A 20,468-nucleotide genomic window follows, 5' to 3' on the forward strand; every position below is an offset into this window, starting at 1 on the left:
ATAAATTGCTCGGTGATCAAATACCACGCAACTAGATTCTAACTGCCATATTACAGGCTGTGTTTGAAAAATCACAGGAGCTTATTGGTTGGTACTTTATCGCCATGTAATTTATTGCTCTCCAAAGCTTGATAAATCTGGGCCATAGTTTGCAATCTAGTACACTCTGTTTATAAACCACACAACAAAGGGGGTCATTCCGAGTTGATCGCTCGCTAGCTACTTTTTGCAGCCGTGCAAATACATAGTCGCCGTCCACTGGGGAGTGTATTTTAGCTTTGCAAGTGTGCGAATGCCTCTGCAGCCGAGCACTACAAAAATAGTTTGTGCAGTTTCTTAGTAGGTCTGAACTTACTCAGCCGCTGCGTTTACTTCAGCCTGTCCGGTCCCGGAATTGACGTCAGACACCCGCCCTGCAAACGCTTGGACATACCTGCGTTTTTCCAACCACTCCCTGAAAACGGTCAGTTGACACCCATAAACGCCTTCTTCCTCTCAATCTCCTTGCGATCGGCTGTGTGAATGGATTCTTCGTTAAATCCATCGCCCAGCACCGATCCGCTTTGTACCCGTATGACGTGCCTGCGCATTGCGGTGCATACGCATGCACATTAGTGACCTGATCGCTGCGCTGCGAAAAACGTCAGCGTGCGATCAAGTCGGAATGACCACCAAAGTGCCTGAAACCTGTGGTGTAAGCAAAGTTATTAACTCTCCCACAGAACCTTATACACTGTAGTCTGGCACTACAGTGTTTTTAAACAGGTGTGGTATAATAGATAGACACCAAGGAGGGATTGTAATAGGGTGTGAGAATCACACAGTGAGAGATTTTGGTAAAATTCTCCTGTTTTTAAAAAAAAAAAAATGTTGATTTTGCCATTTTAATGATTGCCACTTTAAAATAAAAGAAGAATTTTACCAAAATCTCTCACTTTCTGATTCTCACACCCTATTACATTTCCCCCCACATGTTAGAAAATCAAAAGGTCGACAGGGTGAAATGGTAGACATGAAAAAAGTAGACAGTACAGAAGGTCGACAGGGTCAAAATGTTGACATAAAAATGGTAGACGCCATTTTTGGGGGATTTTTGGCATTTGTGTGGATAGTTTTGTCATCTGGCACCCCCAATTGTAGAAAGCCTTCCCCTCGCGGTGCTCGCTTCGCTCACCGCGCTTCAGGCTAGGTGGCTTGCTGCGATCGCCACAAGGTTTATAAGCACCTCTATGCACACAGTTATGAAAAAGTCCAAAAACATGTAAAAATAGGATTTTAATTACCTACCGGTAAATCCTTTTCTCGTAGTCCGTAGAGGATACGGGGGTCCACATTAGTACCATGGGGTATAGACGGGTCCACTAGGGACCTTGGGCACTTAAAGACATAAATAGTGTGCCCTGGCTCCTCCCTCTATGCCCCTCCCACCAGACTCAGTCTAGAAACTGTGCCCGAGGAGACGGACATATCCTGAGGAAGGATGTAACAGAACAGTGGTGAGATTCGAACCAGCACACACAAACAAGAGGAAAGCCATACTAACCAACTTGAAAAGAAACAGCAACAGCTGAACCAACAACATTACTTAAAAAAGTAAAAGTGCAGGAAAAACTAAGTACTAGGCGGGCGCCCAGTATTCTCTACGACATACAAAAAAAAGGATTTACCGGTAGGTAATTAAAATCCTATTTTTTCTTACGTCCTAGAGGATATTGGGGTCCACATTAGTACCATGGGGATGTAGCAAAGCTTCCAAACTGGGTGGGAGAGTGCTGAGGTTCCTGCAGAACTGATTGACCAAACTGTAGGTCCTCAGAGGCCAAAGTATCGAACTTGTAGATCTTAGCAAACATGTTCGAACCCGACCAAGTAGCTGCTCGGCAGAGTTGTAAAGGTGAGACACCCTGGGCAGCGACCCAGGAAGAACTCACTAATCTAGTAGAGTGGGCTTGTACTTTAGGAACCGGCAATCCTGCCGACAAATAAGCATGCTGGATAGTAAACCTGATCCAGCGAGCAATAGACTGCTTTGAAGCAGGACACACAATTTTCTTGGGATCATAGAGAACAAACAGCGAGTCAGATTTCCTGTGACGAGCTGTCCGCTTCACGTAGATCTTCAAAGCCCTCACAACATCCAAGGACTTTGAGGTAGCAGAGGTCTCAGTAAGCACCGGAACCACAATAGGTTGGTTGATATGAAATGCAGACACCACCTTAGGAAGAAATTGCTGACGAGTTCTGAGTTCATCTCTATCTTCATGAAAAATCAAATAGGGGCTATTGTGAGACAACGCCCCCTGTTCGGACACACGCCTTGCAGAAGGTAAGAGCAATTGTGTAATGGTCTTCCACGTAAGAAAGTTTACGTCAACCTCCTGTAAAGGCTCAAACCATTCCGATTGTAGGAACTGCAACACCACGTTCAGATTCCAAGGTGCCGTGGGAGGCACAAGAGGCGGTTGGTTGTGCAGAACCCCCTTCAAGAATGTCTGAACTTCAGGGAGGGAAGCCAATTATTTCTGGAAGAAAATGGATAAGGCCGAAGTCTGGACTTTCAAGGAGCCCAAACGTAGGCCCACATCCACATCCGACTGTAGAAAAAGGAGAAAACGTCCCAGTTGACGTTCCACTGCAGGAAATTTCCTGTTTTCACACCATGAGACATATTTTTTCCAAGTACAGTGGTAATGTTTAGATGTTACCCCTTTCCTGGCTTGGATCAGGGTTGGAATAACCTTGTTCGGAATGCCTTTCCGGGCTAATAATTTACGTTCAACTTCCATGCCGTCAAACGTAGCCGTGGTAAGTCTTGATAGACGAACGGCCCCTGTTGTGGAAGATCTTCTCGAAGAGGTAGAGGCCAAGGGTCCTCTAGGAGCATCTCCAGTAGATCCGCATACCAGGCCTTTCTTGGCCAATACGGAGCAATGAGAATTGCTTGAACCTTTTCCCTTTTTATTCTTTTGAGAATTCTTGGGATCAGTGAAAGAGGTGGAAACACGTAAACCATGGAGTCACCAGAGCGTCCACCGCCACTGCTTGCGGGTCCCTTGACCTGGAACCAATAGCGCTTTAGCTTCTTGTTGAGACGAGAGGCCATCATGTCTATCTGGAATTCCCCACCGACATGTTAAGGACTCGAACACCTGCGGGTGAAGGCCCCACTCTCCCGCGTGGAGGTTGTGTCTGCTGAAGAAGTTCACTTCCCAGTTGTCTACTCCCGGAATGAAGATTGCCGACAGCGCCACCGCGTGTCTTTCTGCCCAGAGGAGAATTCTTGCTATCTCTGACCTTGCTGCTCTGCTCTTCGTTCCGCCCTGACGGTTTATGTACCTTACTGCCGTCACATTGTCCGGCAGAATCTGAATGGCGTGATTTTGAAGAAGATGCGATGCAAGTAGCAGGGTGTTGTATATGGCCCTTAGTTCCAGAATTTTGATCGGAAAAATTGATTCCTGACTTGATCATTTTCCTTGGAACTCTTCCCCCTGGGTACTGTTTCCCAACCTCTGAGGCTTGAGTCTGTGGTTAGCAGAACCCAATTTTAAATCCCGAACCTTCGATCCTCGGTCAGCTGAGGTCTGAAGCCACCACAGAAGAGTAATCCTGGCTTTTGGTGACAGACGTATCCTCTGGTGCATGTGAAGATGCTATCCAGACCATTTGTCCAGCAGATCCAGCTGGAAGGGCCTCGCATGAAACCTTCTGTACTGCAGAGCCTCGTAAGAAGCGACCATCTTCCCCAGAAGTTGAATGCATAGATGCACCGATATCCGGGCTGGTTTTAGAACGTCCTGCACCATCGACTGGATTACCAATGCCTTTTCCAACAGAAGGAATACCTTCTGTTCCTCCGTATCCAGTATCATCCTCAGAAACGGAAGCCTCCGTGTTGGTTCCAGGTGGGATTTTGGTAGATTCAGAATCCATCCGTGATCCTGAAGTAGTTGGGTTGAGAGTGCAATGTTGTCCAACAACCTCTCCCTGGAAGGTGCTTTTATCAGCAGGTCATCCAGGTACGGTATTATGTTCACTCCCTGCTTGCGAAGGAGAAACATCATCTCTGCCATTACCTTGGTGAATACCCTCGGTGCCGTGGAGAGGCCAGATGGCAGGGCCTGAAACTGGTAGTGACAGTCCAGAGGTGCAAACCTTAGATAAGCCTGATGAGCCTGCCAAATCGGAATATGAAGGTACGCATCCTTGATGTCCAGAGACACCAGCAATTCCCCCTCCTCCAGACTTGAGATCACCGCTCTCAGAGACTCCATCTTGAACTCGAACACCCTTAAATACGGATTCAGTGATTTGAGGTTTAAAATGGGCCTTACCAAACTGTCCGGTTTCGGTACCACAAACAGGTTGGAGTAATAACCCTTATTTTGTAGTTGAAGTAGAACTGGGACAATGACCTAAGTCTGTACCAGCTTTTGCATTGCTGCCTGTAAAGTCATACTTGCTTCCGGAGAAGCTGGTAAGCCTGATTTGAAGAATCTGTAAAGGTGGGAGTTCCTGAAACTCCAGTCTGTATCCATGGGTGATAAGGTCTGTGACTCAGGGATCCTGGCAAGATGTTGCCCAAACGTGACTGAAATAACGTAACCGAGCTACCACCTGCCTGTCTTCCAGTCAGTGTGGACCACCGTCATGCTGAAGGCTTTGAGGAAGCAGACCCGGAGGTCTGTTCCTGAGAACCTGCAGCTGCTGGTTTTCTGGGTTTACCTCTATTACCTTTGAAGGCTGTAGAAGAACCTTTGGATTTGCCTTTGAATTTCGCTGTCCGAAAGGACTGCAGAGTTGGAGCAGAGTAGGTTTTCATAGCTGGGGGTGCTGCGGAAGGAAGGTATGTAGACTTACCCGCCGTAGCCTTGGATATCCACTTATCCAGTTCATCTCCAAAAAGGGCCTCACCTGTGAATGGTAGATTTTCCACGCCTTTCCTGGCATCCACATTCCACTGGCATAGCCACAAGCCCCTGTGCGCTGACACTGCCATGGCAGTGGTGCGTGCGTTGAGCAAACCCATTTCCTTTATGGCCTCCACCATAAAGTTAGCAGAGTCTTGAATATGCTGCAGGAGTAAAACTATCTCTCCCCTGGGTAAGGTATCCAATCTGTCAATTAGGTTACCTGACCACTTTGCAATGGCTTTAGTGATCCATGCACAAGCAATAGTGGGTCTGTGGGCCACCCCAGCAGCAGTGTATAACGATTTGAGAGTGTTCTTAATCTTGCGGTCAGCTGTGTCCTTTAAGGATGCTGCCCCAGGAACAGGCAAGACTATTTTACGTGACAACCTAGATACCAATGCGTCCACAATCGGCGGGTTTTCCCATTTCTTTCTATCTTCCAGAGGAAAGGGAAAGGATGTAATTAATCTTTTAGGGATCTGAAATATTTTGTCAGGGTTAGCCTAAGCTTCTTCAAACAGGGCATTCAATTCCTTTGATGCAGGAAAAGTAGCTGAGGATTTCTTTTTTACATTTAAAATAAGATTCCTCCTCTACCTCCGCCGTCTTGTCAGGAATGTGCAGGACATTTCTGATAGCCTCTATCAGGGCCTGTATTCATTGTGACAGGACCGCATCGCCCACTCGCATCCACTTCACCCTTCTCTGGATCTGATGTGTCGTCATCAGTATCATCCTGCATGAGCTGTGCCAGAGAACGCTTTAGTGACCAAATGGCGGGGGTATGAGACACTGGTATGGGAATTGAATCTCTATTCATCAGGTCATCCATAGACTGTCTTAAGAATTGCATCTCTTTCTCATTATTAATGGAAGCTAACCATGGTGGTTCTGCCCCACTAGCCTGAGAATGTGCACTATCCTGAGTACAGGGTAGTGAGTCTCCAGGGGAGGAAAGACACTCAGCTGTGCAGGGACACACACACCCACAGACAGAAGATGAAAACACACTTTAATCCACACACAGCCCTCAGGGAGATACAGAAATTGGAGCCAGCCACACAGCACCCTTGTAGCCAAGTGAAACTTAGCTGGGTCACCACACTAAGGTGGTCATTCCGAGTTGTTCGCTCGCTAGCTGCTTTTAGCATCTGTGCAAACGCTAAGCCGCCGCCCTCTGGGAGTGTAGTTTAGCTTAGTAGAAGTGCGAACGAAAGGATCGCAGAGCGGCTACAAAATAATTTTGTGCAGTTTCTGAGTAGCTTCAAACCTCCTCAGCGCTTGCGATCACTTCAGACTATTCAGTTCCTGTTTTGACGTCACGAACACGCCCTGCGTTCGGGCAGCCACGCCTGCGTTTCCCCAGCCATGCCTGCGTTTTTATCTGGCACGCCTGCGTTTTTCCACACACTCCCTGAAAACAGTCACTTGACACCCAGAAACGCCCATTTCCTGTCAATCACTCTGCGGCCAGCATTGCTACTGAAATGCTTCGCTAGACCTTGTGTGAAACTACATTAGTCGTTGTAATAGTATGACACGCATGCGCATTGCGCCGCATGCGCAGAAGTGCCTGATCACTGCGCTGCGAATGAAAACTGCTAGCGAACAACTCGGAATGACCCCCTAAGTCCCTTAATAGGGCTTAGTATATTACAACACTACAAATTAGAATGTTCAGCATTCAGTAGTATGCAGAATACATTGCAAAAACATTCCTCTTTCTGTACAGACTTGTCACCCACAAAGCTACCGTTACTGGTTTGTATCTGCGGTAGAAAAATATTTGGTTTCACAAGTTCATGTTTAACAGCATCAGTGCATCATTTTTATGTTTGTTCTGTAAAAGAATCCAGATATTTAGTATGTCTGTATGGCTTTCATAATCTGAAACTACGAAAGCTTATGGATAGTTTATTTTATGCATTTTGTAACTGCAAAACTAATGGAAAACAAACCAAAATTAGTACACTGAAAGCCTGCATGGGTGTAAACAGTATTTCTCTAACGTCCTAGTGGATGCTGGGGACTCCGAAAGGACCATGGGGAATAGCGGCTCCGCAGGAGACTGGGCACAAAAGTAAAAGCTTTAGGACTACCTGGTGTGCACTGGCTCCTCCCCCCTATGACCCTCCTCCAAGCCCCAGTTAGATTTTTGTGCCCGAACGAGAAGGGTGCAATCTAGGTGGCTCTCCTGAGCTGCTTAGAGTAAAAGTTTAAAGTAGGTTTTTTATTTTCAGTGAGACCTGCTGGCAACAGGCTCACTGCACCGAGGGACTAAGGGGAGAAGAAGCGAACTCACCTGCGTGCAGAGTGGATTGGGCTTCTTAGGCTACTGGACATTAGCTCCAGAGGGACGATCACAGGCCCAGCCATGGACGGGTCCCAGAGCCGCGCCGCCGGCCCCCTTACAGAGCCAGAAGACTGAAGAGGTCCGGAAAATCGGCGGCAGAAGACGTCCTGTCTTCAATAAGGTAGCGCACAGCACCGCAGCTGTGCGCCATTGCTCTCAGCACACTTCACACTCCGGTCACTGAGGGTGCAGGGCGCTGGGGGGGGGGGGGCGCCCTGAGACGCAATAAAAACACATTTTTTGGCAAAAAATACATCACATATAGCTCCTGGGCTATATGGATGCATTTAACCCCTGCCAATTTTTCCATAAAAAAGCGGGAGAAAGGCCGCCGAGAAGGGGGCGGAGCCTATCTCCTCAGCACACTGGCGCAATTTTTTCCTCACAGCTCCGTTGGAGGAAGGCTCCCTGACTCTCCCCTGCAGTCCTGAACTACAGAAACAGGGTAAAACAAGAGAGGGGGGGCACTAATTTGGCAGATAAATATATACAGCAGCTATATCATTGAAAAACACTTATATAAGGTTATCCCTATATATATATATAGCGCTCTGGTGTGTGCTGGCAAACTCTCCCTCTGTCTCCCCAAAGGGCTAGTGGGGTCCTGTCCTCTGTCAGAGCATTCCCTGTGTGTGTGCTGTGTGTCGGTACGTTGTGTCGACATGTATGAGGAGGAAAATGGTGTGGAGGCGGAGCAATTGCCTGTGTTAGTGATGTCACCCCCTAGGGAGTCGACACCTGACTGGATGGTCTTATGGAAAGAATTACGTGATAGTGTCAGCACTTTACAAAAGACTGTTGACGACATGAAACAGCCGGCAAATCAGTTAATACCTGTACAGGCGTCTCAAACACCGTCAGGGGCTCTAAAACGCCCGTTACCTCAGGTCGATACAGACACTGACACGGACACTGACTCCAGTGTCGACGGTGAGGAAACAAACGTATTTTCCAGTAGGGCCACACGTTACATGATCACGGCAATGAAGGAGGTTTTGAACATTTCTGATACTACAAGTACCACAAAAAAGGGTATTATGTGGGGTGTGAAAAAACTACCCGTAGTTTTTCCTGAATCAGATGAATTAAATGAGGTGTGTGATGAAGCGTGGGTTTCCCCCGATAAAAAACTGCTAATTTCTAAAAAATTATTGGCATTATACCCTTTCCCGCCAGAGGTTAGGGCACGTTGGGAAACACCCCCTAGGGTAGATAAGGCGCTCACATGCTTATCAAAACAAGTGGCGTTACCGTCTCCTGATACGGCCGCCCTCAAGGAACCAGCTGACAGGAAGCTGGAAAATATCCTAAAAAGTATATACACACATACTGGTATTATACTGCGACCAGCAATCGCCTCAGCCTGGATGTGCAGTGCTGGGGTAGCTTGGTCGGATTCCCTGACTGAAAATATTGATACCCTGGACAGGGACAATATATTATATCCTATAGAGCATTTAAAGGATGCATTTCTATATATGCGAGATGCACAGAGGGATATTTGCACTCTGGCATCAAGAGTAAGTGCGATGTCCATTTCTGCCAGAAGAGGGTTATGGACGCGACAGTGGTCAGGTGATGCGGATTCCAAACGGCATATGGAAGTATTGCCGTATAAAGGGGAGGAGTTATTTGGGGTCGGTCTATCGGACCTGGTGGCCACGGCAACGGCTGGGAAATCCACCTTTTTACCCCAGGTCACCTCTCAGCAGAAAAAGATACCGTCTTTTCAGGCTCAGTCCTTTCGTCCCCATAAGGGCAAGCGGGCAAAAGGCCACTCATATCTGCCCCGGGGCAGAGGAAGGGGAAAAAGACTGCAGCAGACAGCCTCTTCCCACGAACAGAAGCCCTCCCCCGCTTCTGCCAAGTCCTCAGCATGACGCTGGGGCCTTACAAGCGGACTCAGGCACGGTGGGGGCCCGTCTCAAGAATTTCAGCGCGCAGTGGGCTCACTCGCAAGTGGACCCCTGGATCCTGCAGGTAGTATCTCAGGGGTACAAATTGGAATTCGAGACGTCTCCCCCTCGCCGGTTCCTGAAGTCTGCTTTACCAACGTCTCCCCCCGACAGGGAGGCGGTATTGGAAGCCATTCACAAGCTGTATTCCCAGCAGGTGATAATCAAGGTACCCCTCCTACAACAGGGAAAGGGGTATTATTCCACGCTGTTTGTGGTACCGAAGCCGGACGGCTCGGTGAGACCCATTTTAAATCTGAAATCCTTGAACACTTACATAAAAAGGTTCAAGTTCAAGATGGAGTCACTCAGAGCAGTGATAGCGAACCTGGAAGAAGGGGACTATATGGTGTCTCTGGACATCAAGGATGCTTACCTCCATGTCCCAATTTGCCCTTCTCACCAAGGGTACCTCAGGTTTGTGGTACAGAACTGTCACTATCAGTTTCAGACGCTGCCGTTTGGATTGTCCACGGCACCCCGGGTCTTTACCAAGGTAATGGCCGAAATGATGATTCTTCTTAGAAGAAAAGGCGTCTTAATTATCCCTTACTTGGACGATCTCCTGATAAGGGCAAGGTCCAGAGAACAGTTAGAGGTCGGAGTAGCACTATCTCAAGTAGTACTACGACAGCACGGATGGATTCTAAATATTCCAAAATCGCAGCTGATTCCGACGACACGTCTGCTGTTCCTAGGGATGATTCTGGACACAGTACAGAAAAAGGGGTTTCTCCCGGAGGAGAAAGCCAGGGAGTTATCCGACCTAGTCAGGAACCTCCTAAGACCAGGCCAAGTGTCAGTGCATCAATGCACAAGGGTCCTGGGAAAGATGGTGGCTTCTTACGAAGCGATTCCATTCGGCAGATTCCACGCAAGAACTTTTCAGTGGGATCTGCTGGACAAATGGTCCGGATCGCATCTTCAAATGCATCAGCGGATAACCCTGTCTCCAAGGACAAGGGTGTCTCTCCTGTGGTGGTTACAGAGTGCTCATCTCCTAGAGGGCCGCAGATTCGGCATTCAGGATTGGGTCCTGGTGACCACGGATGCCAGCCTGAGAGGCTGGGGAGCAGTCACACAGGGAAAAAATTTCCAGGGCTTGTGGTCAAGCATGGAAACGTCACTTCACATAAATATCCTGGAACTAAGGGCCATTTACAATGCCCTAAGTCAGGCAAGGCCTCTGCTTCAGGGTCAGCCGGTGTTGATCCAGTCGGATCACGGCAGTCGCCCACGTAAACAGACAGGGCGGCACAAGAAGCAGGAGGGCAATGACGGAAGTTGCAAGGATTCTTCGCTGGGCGGAAAATCATGTGATAGCACTGTCAGCAGTGTTCATTCCGGGAGTGGACAACTGGGAAGCAGACTTCCTCAGCAGACACGATCTTCACCCGGGGGAGTGGGGACTTCACCCAGAAGTCTTCCACATGATTGTGAACCGTTGGGAAAAACCAAAGGTGGACATGATGGCGTCCCGCCTCAACAAAAAACTGGACAGATATTGCGCCAGGTCAAGGGACCCTCAGGCAATAGCTGTGGACGCTCTGGTAACACCGTGGGTGTACCAGTCAGTATATGTGTTCCCTCCTCTGCCTCTCATACCCAAGGTACTGAGAATCATAAGAAGGAGAGGTGTAAAGACTATACTCGTGGCTCCGGATTGGCCAAGAAGGACTTGGTACCCGGAAATTCAAGAGATGCTCACGGAAGACCCGTGGCCTCTACCTCTAAGAAAGGACCTGCTCCAGCAGGGACCATGTCTGTTCCAAGACTTACCGCGGCTGCGTTTGACGGCATGGCGGTTGAACGCCGGATCCTGAAGGAAAAAGGCATTCCGGATGAAGTTATCCCTACCCTGATCAAAGCCAGGAAGGATGTAACTGTGCAACATTATCACCGTATTTGGCGTAAATATGTTGCGTGGTGTGAGGCCAGGAAGGCCCCTACAGAGGAATTTCAACTGGGTCGATTCCTGCATTTCCTGCAAACAGGACTGTCTATGGGCCTCAAATTAGGGTCCATTAAGGTTCAAATTTCGGCCCTGTCAATATTCTTCCAAAAAGAACTAGCTTCAGTTCCTGAAGTTCAGACGTTTGTCAAGGGGGTACTGCATATACAGCCTCCTTTTGTGCCTCCAGTGGCACCTTGGGATCTCAATGTAGTTTTGGGATTCCTAAAATCACATTGGTTTGAACCACTCACCACTGTGGACTTAAAATATCTCACATGGAAAGTGGTAATGCTGTTAGCCCTGGCTTCAGCCAGGCGTGTATCAGAATTGGCGGCTTTATCCTATAAAAGCCCTTACCTGATTTTTCATACGGACAGGGCAGAATTGAGGACTCGTCCTCAATTTCTCCCTAAGGTGGTTTCAGCATTTCACTTAAACCAGCCTATTGTGGTGCCTGCGGCTACTAGGGACTTGGAGGATTCCAAGTTGCTGGACGTAGTCAGGGTCCTGAAAATATATGTTTCCAGGACGGCTGGAGTCAGAAAATCTGACTCGCTGTTTATCCTGTATGCACCCAACAAGCTGGGTGCCCCTGCTTCTAAGCAGACGATTGCTCGTTGGATTTGTAGTACAATTCAGCTTGCACATTCTGTGGCATGCCTGCCACAGCCAAAATCTGTAAAAGCCCATTCCACACGGAAAGTGGGCTCATCTTGGGCGGCTGCCCGAGGGGTCTCGGCTTTACAACTTTGCCGAGCAGCTACTTGGTCAGGGGCAAATACGTTTGCAAAATTCTACAAATTTGATACCCTGGCTGAGGAGGACCTGGAGTTCTCTCATTCGGTGCTGCAGAGTCATCCGCACTCTCCCGCCCGTTTGGGAGCTTTGGTATAATCCCCATGGTCCTTTCGGAGTCCCCAGCATCCACTAGGACGTTAGAGAAAATAAGAATTTACTTACCGATAATTCTATTTCTCATAGTCCGTAGTGGATGCTGGGCGCCCATCCCAAGTGCGGATTGTCTGCAATACTTGTACATAGTTATTGTTACAAAAATCGGGTTATTATTGTTGTGAGCCATCTTTTCAGAGGCTCCTCTGTTATCATGCTGTTAACTGGGTTCAAATCACAAGTTGTACGGTGTGATTGGTGTGGCTGGTATGAGTCTTACCCGGGATTCAAAATCCTTCCTTATTGTGTACGCTCGTCCGGGCACAGTATCCTAACTGAGGCTTGGAGGAGGGTCATAGGGGGAGGAGCTAGTGCACACCAGGTAGTCCTAAAGCTTTTACTTTTGTGCCCAGTCTCCTGCGGAGCCGCTATTCCCCATGGTCCTTTCGGAGTCCCCAGCATCCACTACGGACTATGAGAAATAGAATTATCGGTAAGTAAATTCTTATTTTATTCTGACACTAATAAATACTTTTTAGAATAGATTTTTCATATGATTCCATTACATGACCCCAAAATTCAGTATTATGAGTGAACTGCCATTATAGACTAATGCCCTATGTGAATTGTTAATAATGGTGTATGCTTTCAGCATCACAGACAAGTAAGTGTATGCCTGCTGTTAGGTTGTGCTTTCCTCTCCTCTGCCATTCTGTTGTTTTATCTAGAACAAGACAGCAGCGATAACATTCAGAGTTTTTCATCATAATGTCAGAGCTTTGTGTTTTCTGCTGTTTTTCTTTTTTTTTTTTTTACCTATGATGTCTCTCGGTTGTAGTTGAACTGGAATAAAATTACACCAGTTTCTGTGTGTTTATGTAGCGAATATATACAGATGACATGATAAATGTTCCTCCCCAACAAAAGTCTGTGTAGCAACTGCTGCATTGTAGAAAATTCTCCAAAGGAAGTGCATCAGATGATGGAGTTGAATTCATTTATGTTGAATTCCTTTGTGACATGATATTCGACAGGCAATATAATAATTGAATGGCTTAATGGAAGCGTTTGTATTTTATGATTTGTGGTTGTGACCCCTTATTGTTTATTCTCCTTGTATTTTATACAAGCAAATCAATATTAAAATTATAATTTAATTCTGAAAAAAAAGGTGTCCGGATGGAAGATAGACAGATGGTCGACAGTCAGTATGTTAACAGAATCAAAAGGTTGACATTTAAATGGTTGACATGGACTTATGAGTTTTCATGATTCTTAGGATTAGGCACTTGGGGAGTCATTCTGGTGCAGTCAGATTTGCTATCACTGCTACTTCCTTGGAAGCAGAAGTGTTAGCGCTGTACAGTTTGTAAATGCAGCAGGAGGCATCTATTACATACAGATGCCTCCTGCTGCACTAGAAGGTCCCTGGTATCTTCCCAACTCCTAAACGGTGGCGACACGCCTCTGTTTTTCAAAACTGAGCCCGTCGCTGCCCCCTCTCTGCCCCGAAACGGCATCAGACTGTCAGTCAATGACAGTCTGATACCGGCCTGCGTCCTATGCTGCAGGACCTATTCACGAACGTGCAGAACAGGTCCTGGGCAAAGTACTGAAAATTGGTACTTTGCGCTGATGGTCTCAGGTGCAACTGCACCTTAATGACCCCCTTGGTGCAGGGTTAGGGCTAGTGTTAAGCTGCGGAAGGGGACGATTAGGCTTAGGCACTAGGGGATGGGTGTCGGGGTTAGGCACTGACTAGGGGGAGGGTAAGGTATAGGGTTAAAATTATACAAAAAGGGCATTGATTTTTTTGTGTTGACCATTTGCATGTCAACAGTTTAACGCTGTCAACCTTAAATCCATGTCGACCATTAAATTTTCAACCTTTTGGCCCTGTTAACCTATTGACTATCTAGACACTCTTGATCTTTTAATCCACACCCCCAAAAAAATTACCTATAGCTAATAGTGAAAACATTTAAAGAAAACACATGATGAATTCAGAACAACCAGACTCCAGTAAGTTGAGTCCCAGGTTGTTGTTGTTGTCATATTACGTAGCACTGTATGTCAAGAGTCTCATGACACAAACTCAGACGTATAGATGAAGTTGGCCCTGCTTCAATGAGCTTACAATCTTAGAGTTATTGGGCTCAATTAATTACATAATGTACTAAAATAACATTTGTAGGTGGTGGTGTATATACAGTTTTGGGTATTATCAGCCACTAATTATAGCAGCCATTAGTTTCATGTCTGAGTTCCTGCCATTTGTGTATATATTATGTAGACAGCTGCTATCATTAAGGAGACTGCGGATACCACCAGAGGAGGTACAGAGATGGTATCCATAATGACCATAGAACTCTCTGGGTGAAGTAGCGGAACAAGTATTGTATTACAGTAGTTTGTTAGAAGAACAGTCCTGTCCTTGTTTTGTTGACATTTCTTGGTACCACCTTATGATTACCCAATACCTACATAACATTTAAACAGTTTTGTGAATGTGATATTCATGATATTGTGGGGGCAGGATGTCTAAAGTGCAACTCTCTCTCTAACTTGCCTGAATGCCAGATTGAAAAAGAGTTTAAATAAACTCTGACTTCACTTTCCCATTGCCAATTGTTTGGCCAAGGGTTTAGTGATGCCGTCATCTTTACTCAAGTCCCTTTATTTTTCTTCTCTTATTGTGGAATTATTTTTTTCCTACATGCCCTGACAACGTCTGGCTGTCAGACATACTGTATGTATATGTGTTGGGCATGATATTCTATTTTGTATATATTTATACACTTTGTGGACAAAAGTTTTTGGCCACACCTGTTAATTACTGAATTTAGGTGTTTCAATCAGACCCATTGCCACAGGTGTTTAAAACCAAGCCATGCAGTCTCCATGTGCAAACATTTGTGATACAAAAGGGGTCTTTCTGAAGAGCTCAATGACTTCAAGCATGGTACTGTGATAGGATGCCATCTTTACAATTAGACTGTTCCAAAAATGTTATCCCTGCTGGATATTCCACGGTCAACTGTAAATGATACTATTAGAAAGTGGAAGTGTTTAGGAACAACAGCAACTCAGCCATGAAGCGAAAAACCACATAAAATCAGAGCAGGGTCAGCGACTGCTAAGGCGCATGGTGCGTAAAAAAGTCACCAACGCTCTGCTGATTTCATCGCTGAAGAGTTCCGAACGTCAGTTGACATTAATGTAAGCACAAAAACTATGCGGTGGAAGCGTAATGGAATGGGTTTGCATGGCTGAGCAGCTGCATGTAAGCCTCACATCACCAAGTCTAATGGCAAGCGTCGGATGAAGATGTGGAAATCACTTGTGGAAATGTGTTTTCTGGTAGTAGATGGACGAGTCTAGGTTTCACGGATGCCGGGAGAATGTTACCTACCTGACTGCATTATGCCAACTGTGACATTTGGTGAAGGTGGGATAATGGTATGGGGCTGTTTTTCAGGGTTTGTTCTAGGACCCTTATCTCCAGTGAATGGCAATATTGATGCTTCAGCATACCAAGACATTTTGAACAATGTTGTGCTTCCAACTTTTATTCCAACATTACTATGCCCCAGTGGACAAAGCAAGGACTATAAAGACATGGGGCCGGATGTAATGCAGTGCGAGACTGCCATGGCTCTGAGATTCTGGCCAAACTTGTAAATTTTATCAGACAAGTGTTAGACTCGTAGGGTTTTGCCTTGTAATTGATTGCCGCTTTAAAAAAACATACAAGTTCGGACAGAATCTCGGAGCTCCGGCTGTCTCACACTGAATTAGATCCGGCCCATGGTTTGCTGAGTTTGGTGTCATAAAGAACTTGACTGGCCCGTACAGAGCGCTGACCTCAACCTTATCGAGCACCTTTGGGACGAACTGAAACGGAGATTGTAAGCCAGGGCTGCTCATCCATCATCATATCAAGGACCACACAATGGTCACAATGCCGATGCCAGAATCCCGACAGGCGGTGAAATGCCGCCACTGGAATACCGGCGACACAGGCTAATCTGGCTCTGTGGGTGTCCACGACACCTATAGAGGGAGAATATAACCTGTGACGACAGATTGCCCCGCTTCCAGCATCCTGGTGGCCGGGATCCTGCTGTCTAGATCATAACAGTAGAGATCCCGGCCTCCGGTAAAAAGTATGTATATAGCCGCTGCTCTCCCCCGTCTGCCTGCGGCTCTTCCCTGTCTGCCCGCGGCTCTCCCCCCCCCGTCTCTCTGCCTCTCCCCGTCCCTGCATGACAGCCACCGCTCATGGCAGCGTCCACCCGGCTCCAGCAAGAGAGGTCCTACTTGTTGGTGCCGGGTGGACGCTGCTGTGAGCGGCGGCTGCGACATCCTCCGGCGCGGCTCTCTCTGTCCCCAGCACGGCTCTCCCCCTCTCCGTCGCTGCTCTCCCCATTTCACTTCGACTTTTTTTTAAAGTCGAATTGAGATGGTCGAAAAGGGGGCCAAAACCGATCGGTTTTGGCCATGTTTTCGACAGAAGCACGTGGATCGGCAACTATTCCACCGATCCATGTGCTTTTCGACAAGTCGAATTCCTCGACTTGTCGAAAAATTTGGGGTTAGATTGAATAGGTCGGAACCCCTTCCGACCTAAAAAAGTCGAAAACTGCCGTCTTTTCCACAGACGCCAGCTTTCGACTTCAATTGAATATACCCCAAATACTTCATGTGTCTGTAAATAAATATAAGTGTAAAGTGTAGTAATGATATATCCCTGAAAAATGTTTGCTAACATACAGTAGACCAATAACCATTCAGCTGCAGAACAAATATAAGTGCAGTCTCATACTGTATATATCCGTCAGGGTTTGGATAGTTTTACAGATATGTTTGCAGATGTTCTTTTACATAAGGGAATTTGCATTTCAAGTATACTGGCCTTGCCGGCATTTGTGATTTAAAAAAATGCTTAATATTTACTATCCTAATTTTTTTTCCATTTACTATAGACTTGCCTCCACCTTCTACAAGAGAGCGGCCTCCAGGCTGTAAAACTGTATTTGTTGGAGGATTACCCGAAAATGCCACAGAGGAGATTATTCAAGAGCTCTTCGAGCAATGCGGAGATATTACAGCAATACGCAAAAGCAAGAAGAATTTCTGTCACATTCGATTTGCAGAAGAATTCATGGTTGATAAAGCCATTTACCTATCTGGTACAGTACATTCTAATTCCAGCAATGCCCCATTTACTGTCATTTTTATTTCCCTCATATGTTCCATTTTGCCCTTTTAACGACCTTGGCTCATTTTATTTATGCCTCAGTCACTATGCTGTCTTTCACTTAAGTGCAAATTTAAAGTTTTGGTTAGTCAACTTTAAATGTTAAGTTCCATCTATCTGTTCTGAGTATATATATATATATATATATATATATATATATATATATATAATTCTCTGTAGTAATACCCACTATACTACACAGAATTCTGAATTTACTTGTCAGTCCCACATTTTTATAGTTTAACACTTGTCTGATATAACCACACACATATTTATTAGTGATGAGCGGATTCGGTTTTACTCGGTTTTACTCGGTTCTCAAAACCGAATCTTATTGGCTATCCAAAACACGTGACATCAGTGAGTCAATAAGATTCGGTTTTGAGAACCGAGTAAAACCGAATCCGCTCATCACTAATATTTATACAGTGTTGCAATTAATGACAGGTCTTTGTTCTACACAAGTGTGTTAGGTTAAATGGGTTTTCTCCTGTAGCCACATAGATCCTACCATATTATTTTGTACTCGCAACCTAAGGAGGCGATTCAATTGGTTTGCTCCGGCAGTTGTCACTAGTGGGCGCCCGTGGATGCATTTCTTCTCACAGCCTCCAGAGATTGCAAGCAAAAATGTGTGAAAAGTGTTTGTAGATTGGGTGCTCAAAGGGGAGCTTTGGTGCCCTAACCAGGACTTTAGACTGGTTTAGCCATTTTAAGCGGCTAAACCCGGTCTATTTGAATTCATTAGGGTGCCACTACAGACAATGGAATCCTCCCTAAAAGTCTAATGGGGGTATATATCAAAACAGGGAGAGAGATCAAATTGTGAGAGATAAAATACAAGCCAATCGGCTTCCGCCTTAAAATTTATAGGCTGTATTTGAAAAATGACACTTATGAGCTAATGTTGGTTGGTTGGTTGGTATTATGGGGCAGATGTATTAAGCCTGGAGAAGTGATAAAGCAGTGATAAGTAGAAGGTGATAATGCACCAGCCAATCAGCTCCTACCTGTCAATTGGAGCTGATTGGCTGGTACGTTATCACCTTGCACTTATCACTATTTTATCACTTCTCCAGGCTTAATACATCTGCCCTTTTATCTCTCACAATTTTATCTCTCGGCAAGCTTTGATAAATAGTCCTTAAATGCCCTAATGTTGCATTAAAGTTATACTTAGTCTCTGAAATATTAACTGTAATCTGTAGAGTACATTCACCTCAACAGAAGTAATTTCAGCTCATGTTATGTAAAATCAGAGCACTACTTTTCTTTACAGCTTGAGAGCCATGAACCAGCAAGTCCATTTCTAGCTTATTCCTTTTCATTTGAGGAAACCAGCAAATGGCATTTAAGATAGGACAGGTTTGGTGTTAGAGGATTGTGATTTAATGGGTTAGGTGCTGCTGACATCAGTGCACCCATGTGACAGTGCCCATATTGTTCAGCAGTAATCCTCTGTGTCACAGGTTCTCAAACTCATTTCTTAGGACCCCACACAGTGCATATTTTGCAATACTTTGCTCCACCTGTAGACCTATTAAAATGTGTCAGTGAGTAATTAATACACCAGTGCACCTGCTGGGTTACCTGCAAAACATGCACTGTATGGGGTCCTGAGGACCGAGCTTGAGAACCTGTTCTCTATGTTGATTATGATAGCAGGCTTAGATTTATAGGTTTTGCCCCACCCCTCACGTCCAAGCTGTTTTTGCGATGGCTCCACTTTCCTAACCTCCATCACCATAGAGATCTACAATCAAGCCTGCAGAACTACCCATCTGTATTAAAGGATACATGCATTTTAGCCAATTATTAAAATGTATAGAATTTCTATCATGCTAACTGGACAGCAACTCTTATTCACATTTTAAATAAATAATAAAGAAATTGGGTGAACTGCCTAGAGTAATAGCGGACATGGGGCTAAAAATGCCTTGAAGGCTGTGGGAGCACCGCAGTCTTTCCTCCTCTACTGTGCACTCCAGCAGCCTTAGGGGCCCTACACACTAGCCGATCCGCCGCCGAGCTGCCCGACGGCGGATACGGCCGACGGGCGACCCGGCGGCGGGGGGGCAGTGACGGGGGAGTGAAGTTTCTTCACTCCCCCCGTCACGCGGCTCCATTGAAGTGCGGGTAAATATGGACGAGATCGTCCATATTGGCCTGCATGCACAGCCGACGGGGGACCAGCGATGAACGAGCGCGGGGCCGCGCATCGTTCATCGCTGGAGCCTCCACACTGAAAGATATTAACGAGTTAATTTATGAACGAGATCGTTAATATATTTCGAAAAATCGTTCATATCTTTCAAAAAAATCGGCCTGTGTGTAGGGCCTATTACACTACTGCAGTGTTTGTTGGAGGAGAGATCATGAGCCTGCAGTGCACAGCTCATGCCATTTATGTGTGATGTGATTGGTCTGTTCAAAGCACAAGTGACATCAACAGTGGGAGCCAGTGGAGCTATGCATGGACTTTTCCCACATGGAGCAGTTGCTGTGATAAAGACTTCTCCTCCACTGGCCACTACAACAAGTAGTAATGGGACTGATGTGAAAATATGGGATTGTAGTGATGTGACGAGGGGAGAGTGGGGAGTGCATGAGTGGCAGTAATAGGAGATGCTGGTGGGCGTAAGGGCCAAGGGCAGAGTGGGGGATGTATGATAAGGGGTAGTAGTGCATATGTGACACAATGAGTGGGGGAAACTGATGTATGTACAGCCCAGTATTAATCTATCACTGACCTTTCCACAAATCCAGGCATGACTGTCTCTTGCAGTATATATCACATCTGTTATACAGGTATACGTTCAAATACTATCTAAGTATACAATTTCAGCAACATTAATTATATCCTCTGGGGTGCTTTTGTAAATGTATTTATATTATAATATAGTATAATGATCACATAAAATTGTTTTTATGTTTTTATATTCACAATGCACTCCTGGTGGGAAAACAAATGTAAAAGTGTTTTGCACCAAGGGCCTTATACTATATACCAAGTTTATTCACCCTGTGTTTTGCTATTAGAAGCATTGGCCTTGTACATTGGCCTCAAACTGGAAAGGGGCAGCTTTTACAAGCTGTCTCTTGGGGACATATCCAATTAGCACAGCTAATTGACAGCCCAGAC

General features: G+C 46.0%; 1 protein-coding gene across 6 annotated transcripts in view; it reads left to right on the forward strand.

The window, feature by feature from the left end:
• Positions 1-20,468, forward strand: part of ENOX1 (ecto-NOX disulfide-thiol exchanger 1) — a 1,047,374-nt gene that overhangs the window by 817,871 nt on the left and 209,035 nt on the right. For all 6 annotated transcript variants that reach the window (XM_063952856.1, XM_063952852.1, XM_063952853.1 and 3 more), the window contains one exon: positions 17,052-17,258. In XM_063952856.1, coding sequence (XP_063808926.1) covers positions 17,052-17,258 — 207 coding nt within the window. The remainder of the gene's footprint in view (positions 1-17,051; positions 17,259-20,468) is intronic.

This window comes from Pseudophryne corroboree, chromosome 2 (genome assembly GCF_028390025.1).
Source record: "Pseudophryne corroboree isolate aPseCor3 chromosome 2, aPseCor3.hap2, whole genome shotgun sequence".
In the NCBI taxonomy this organism is placed as follows: domain Eukaryota; kingdom Metazoa; phylum Chordata; class Amphibia; order Anura; family Myobatrachidae; genus Pseudophryne; species Pseudophryne corroboree.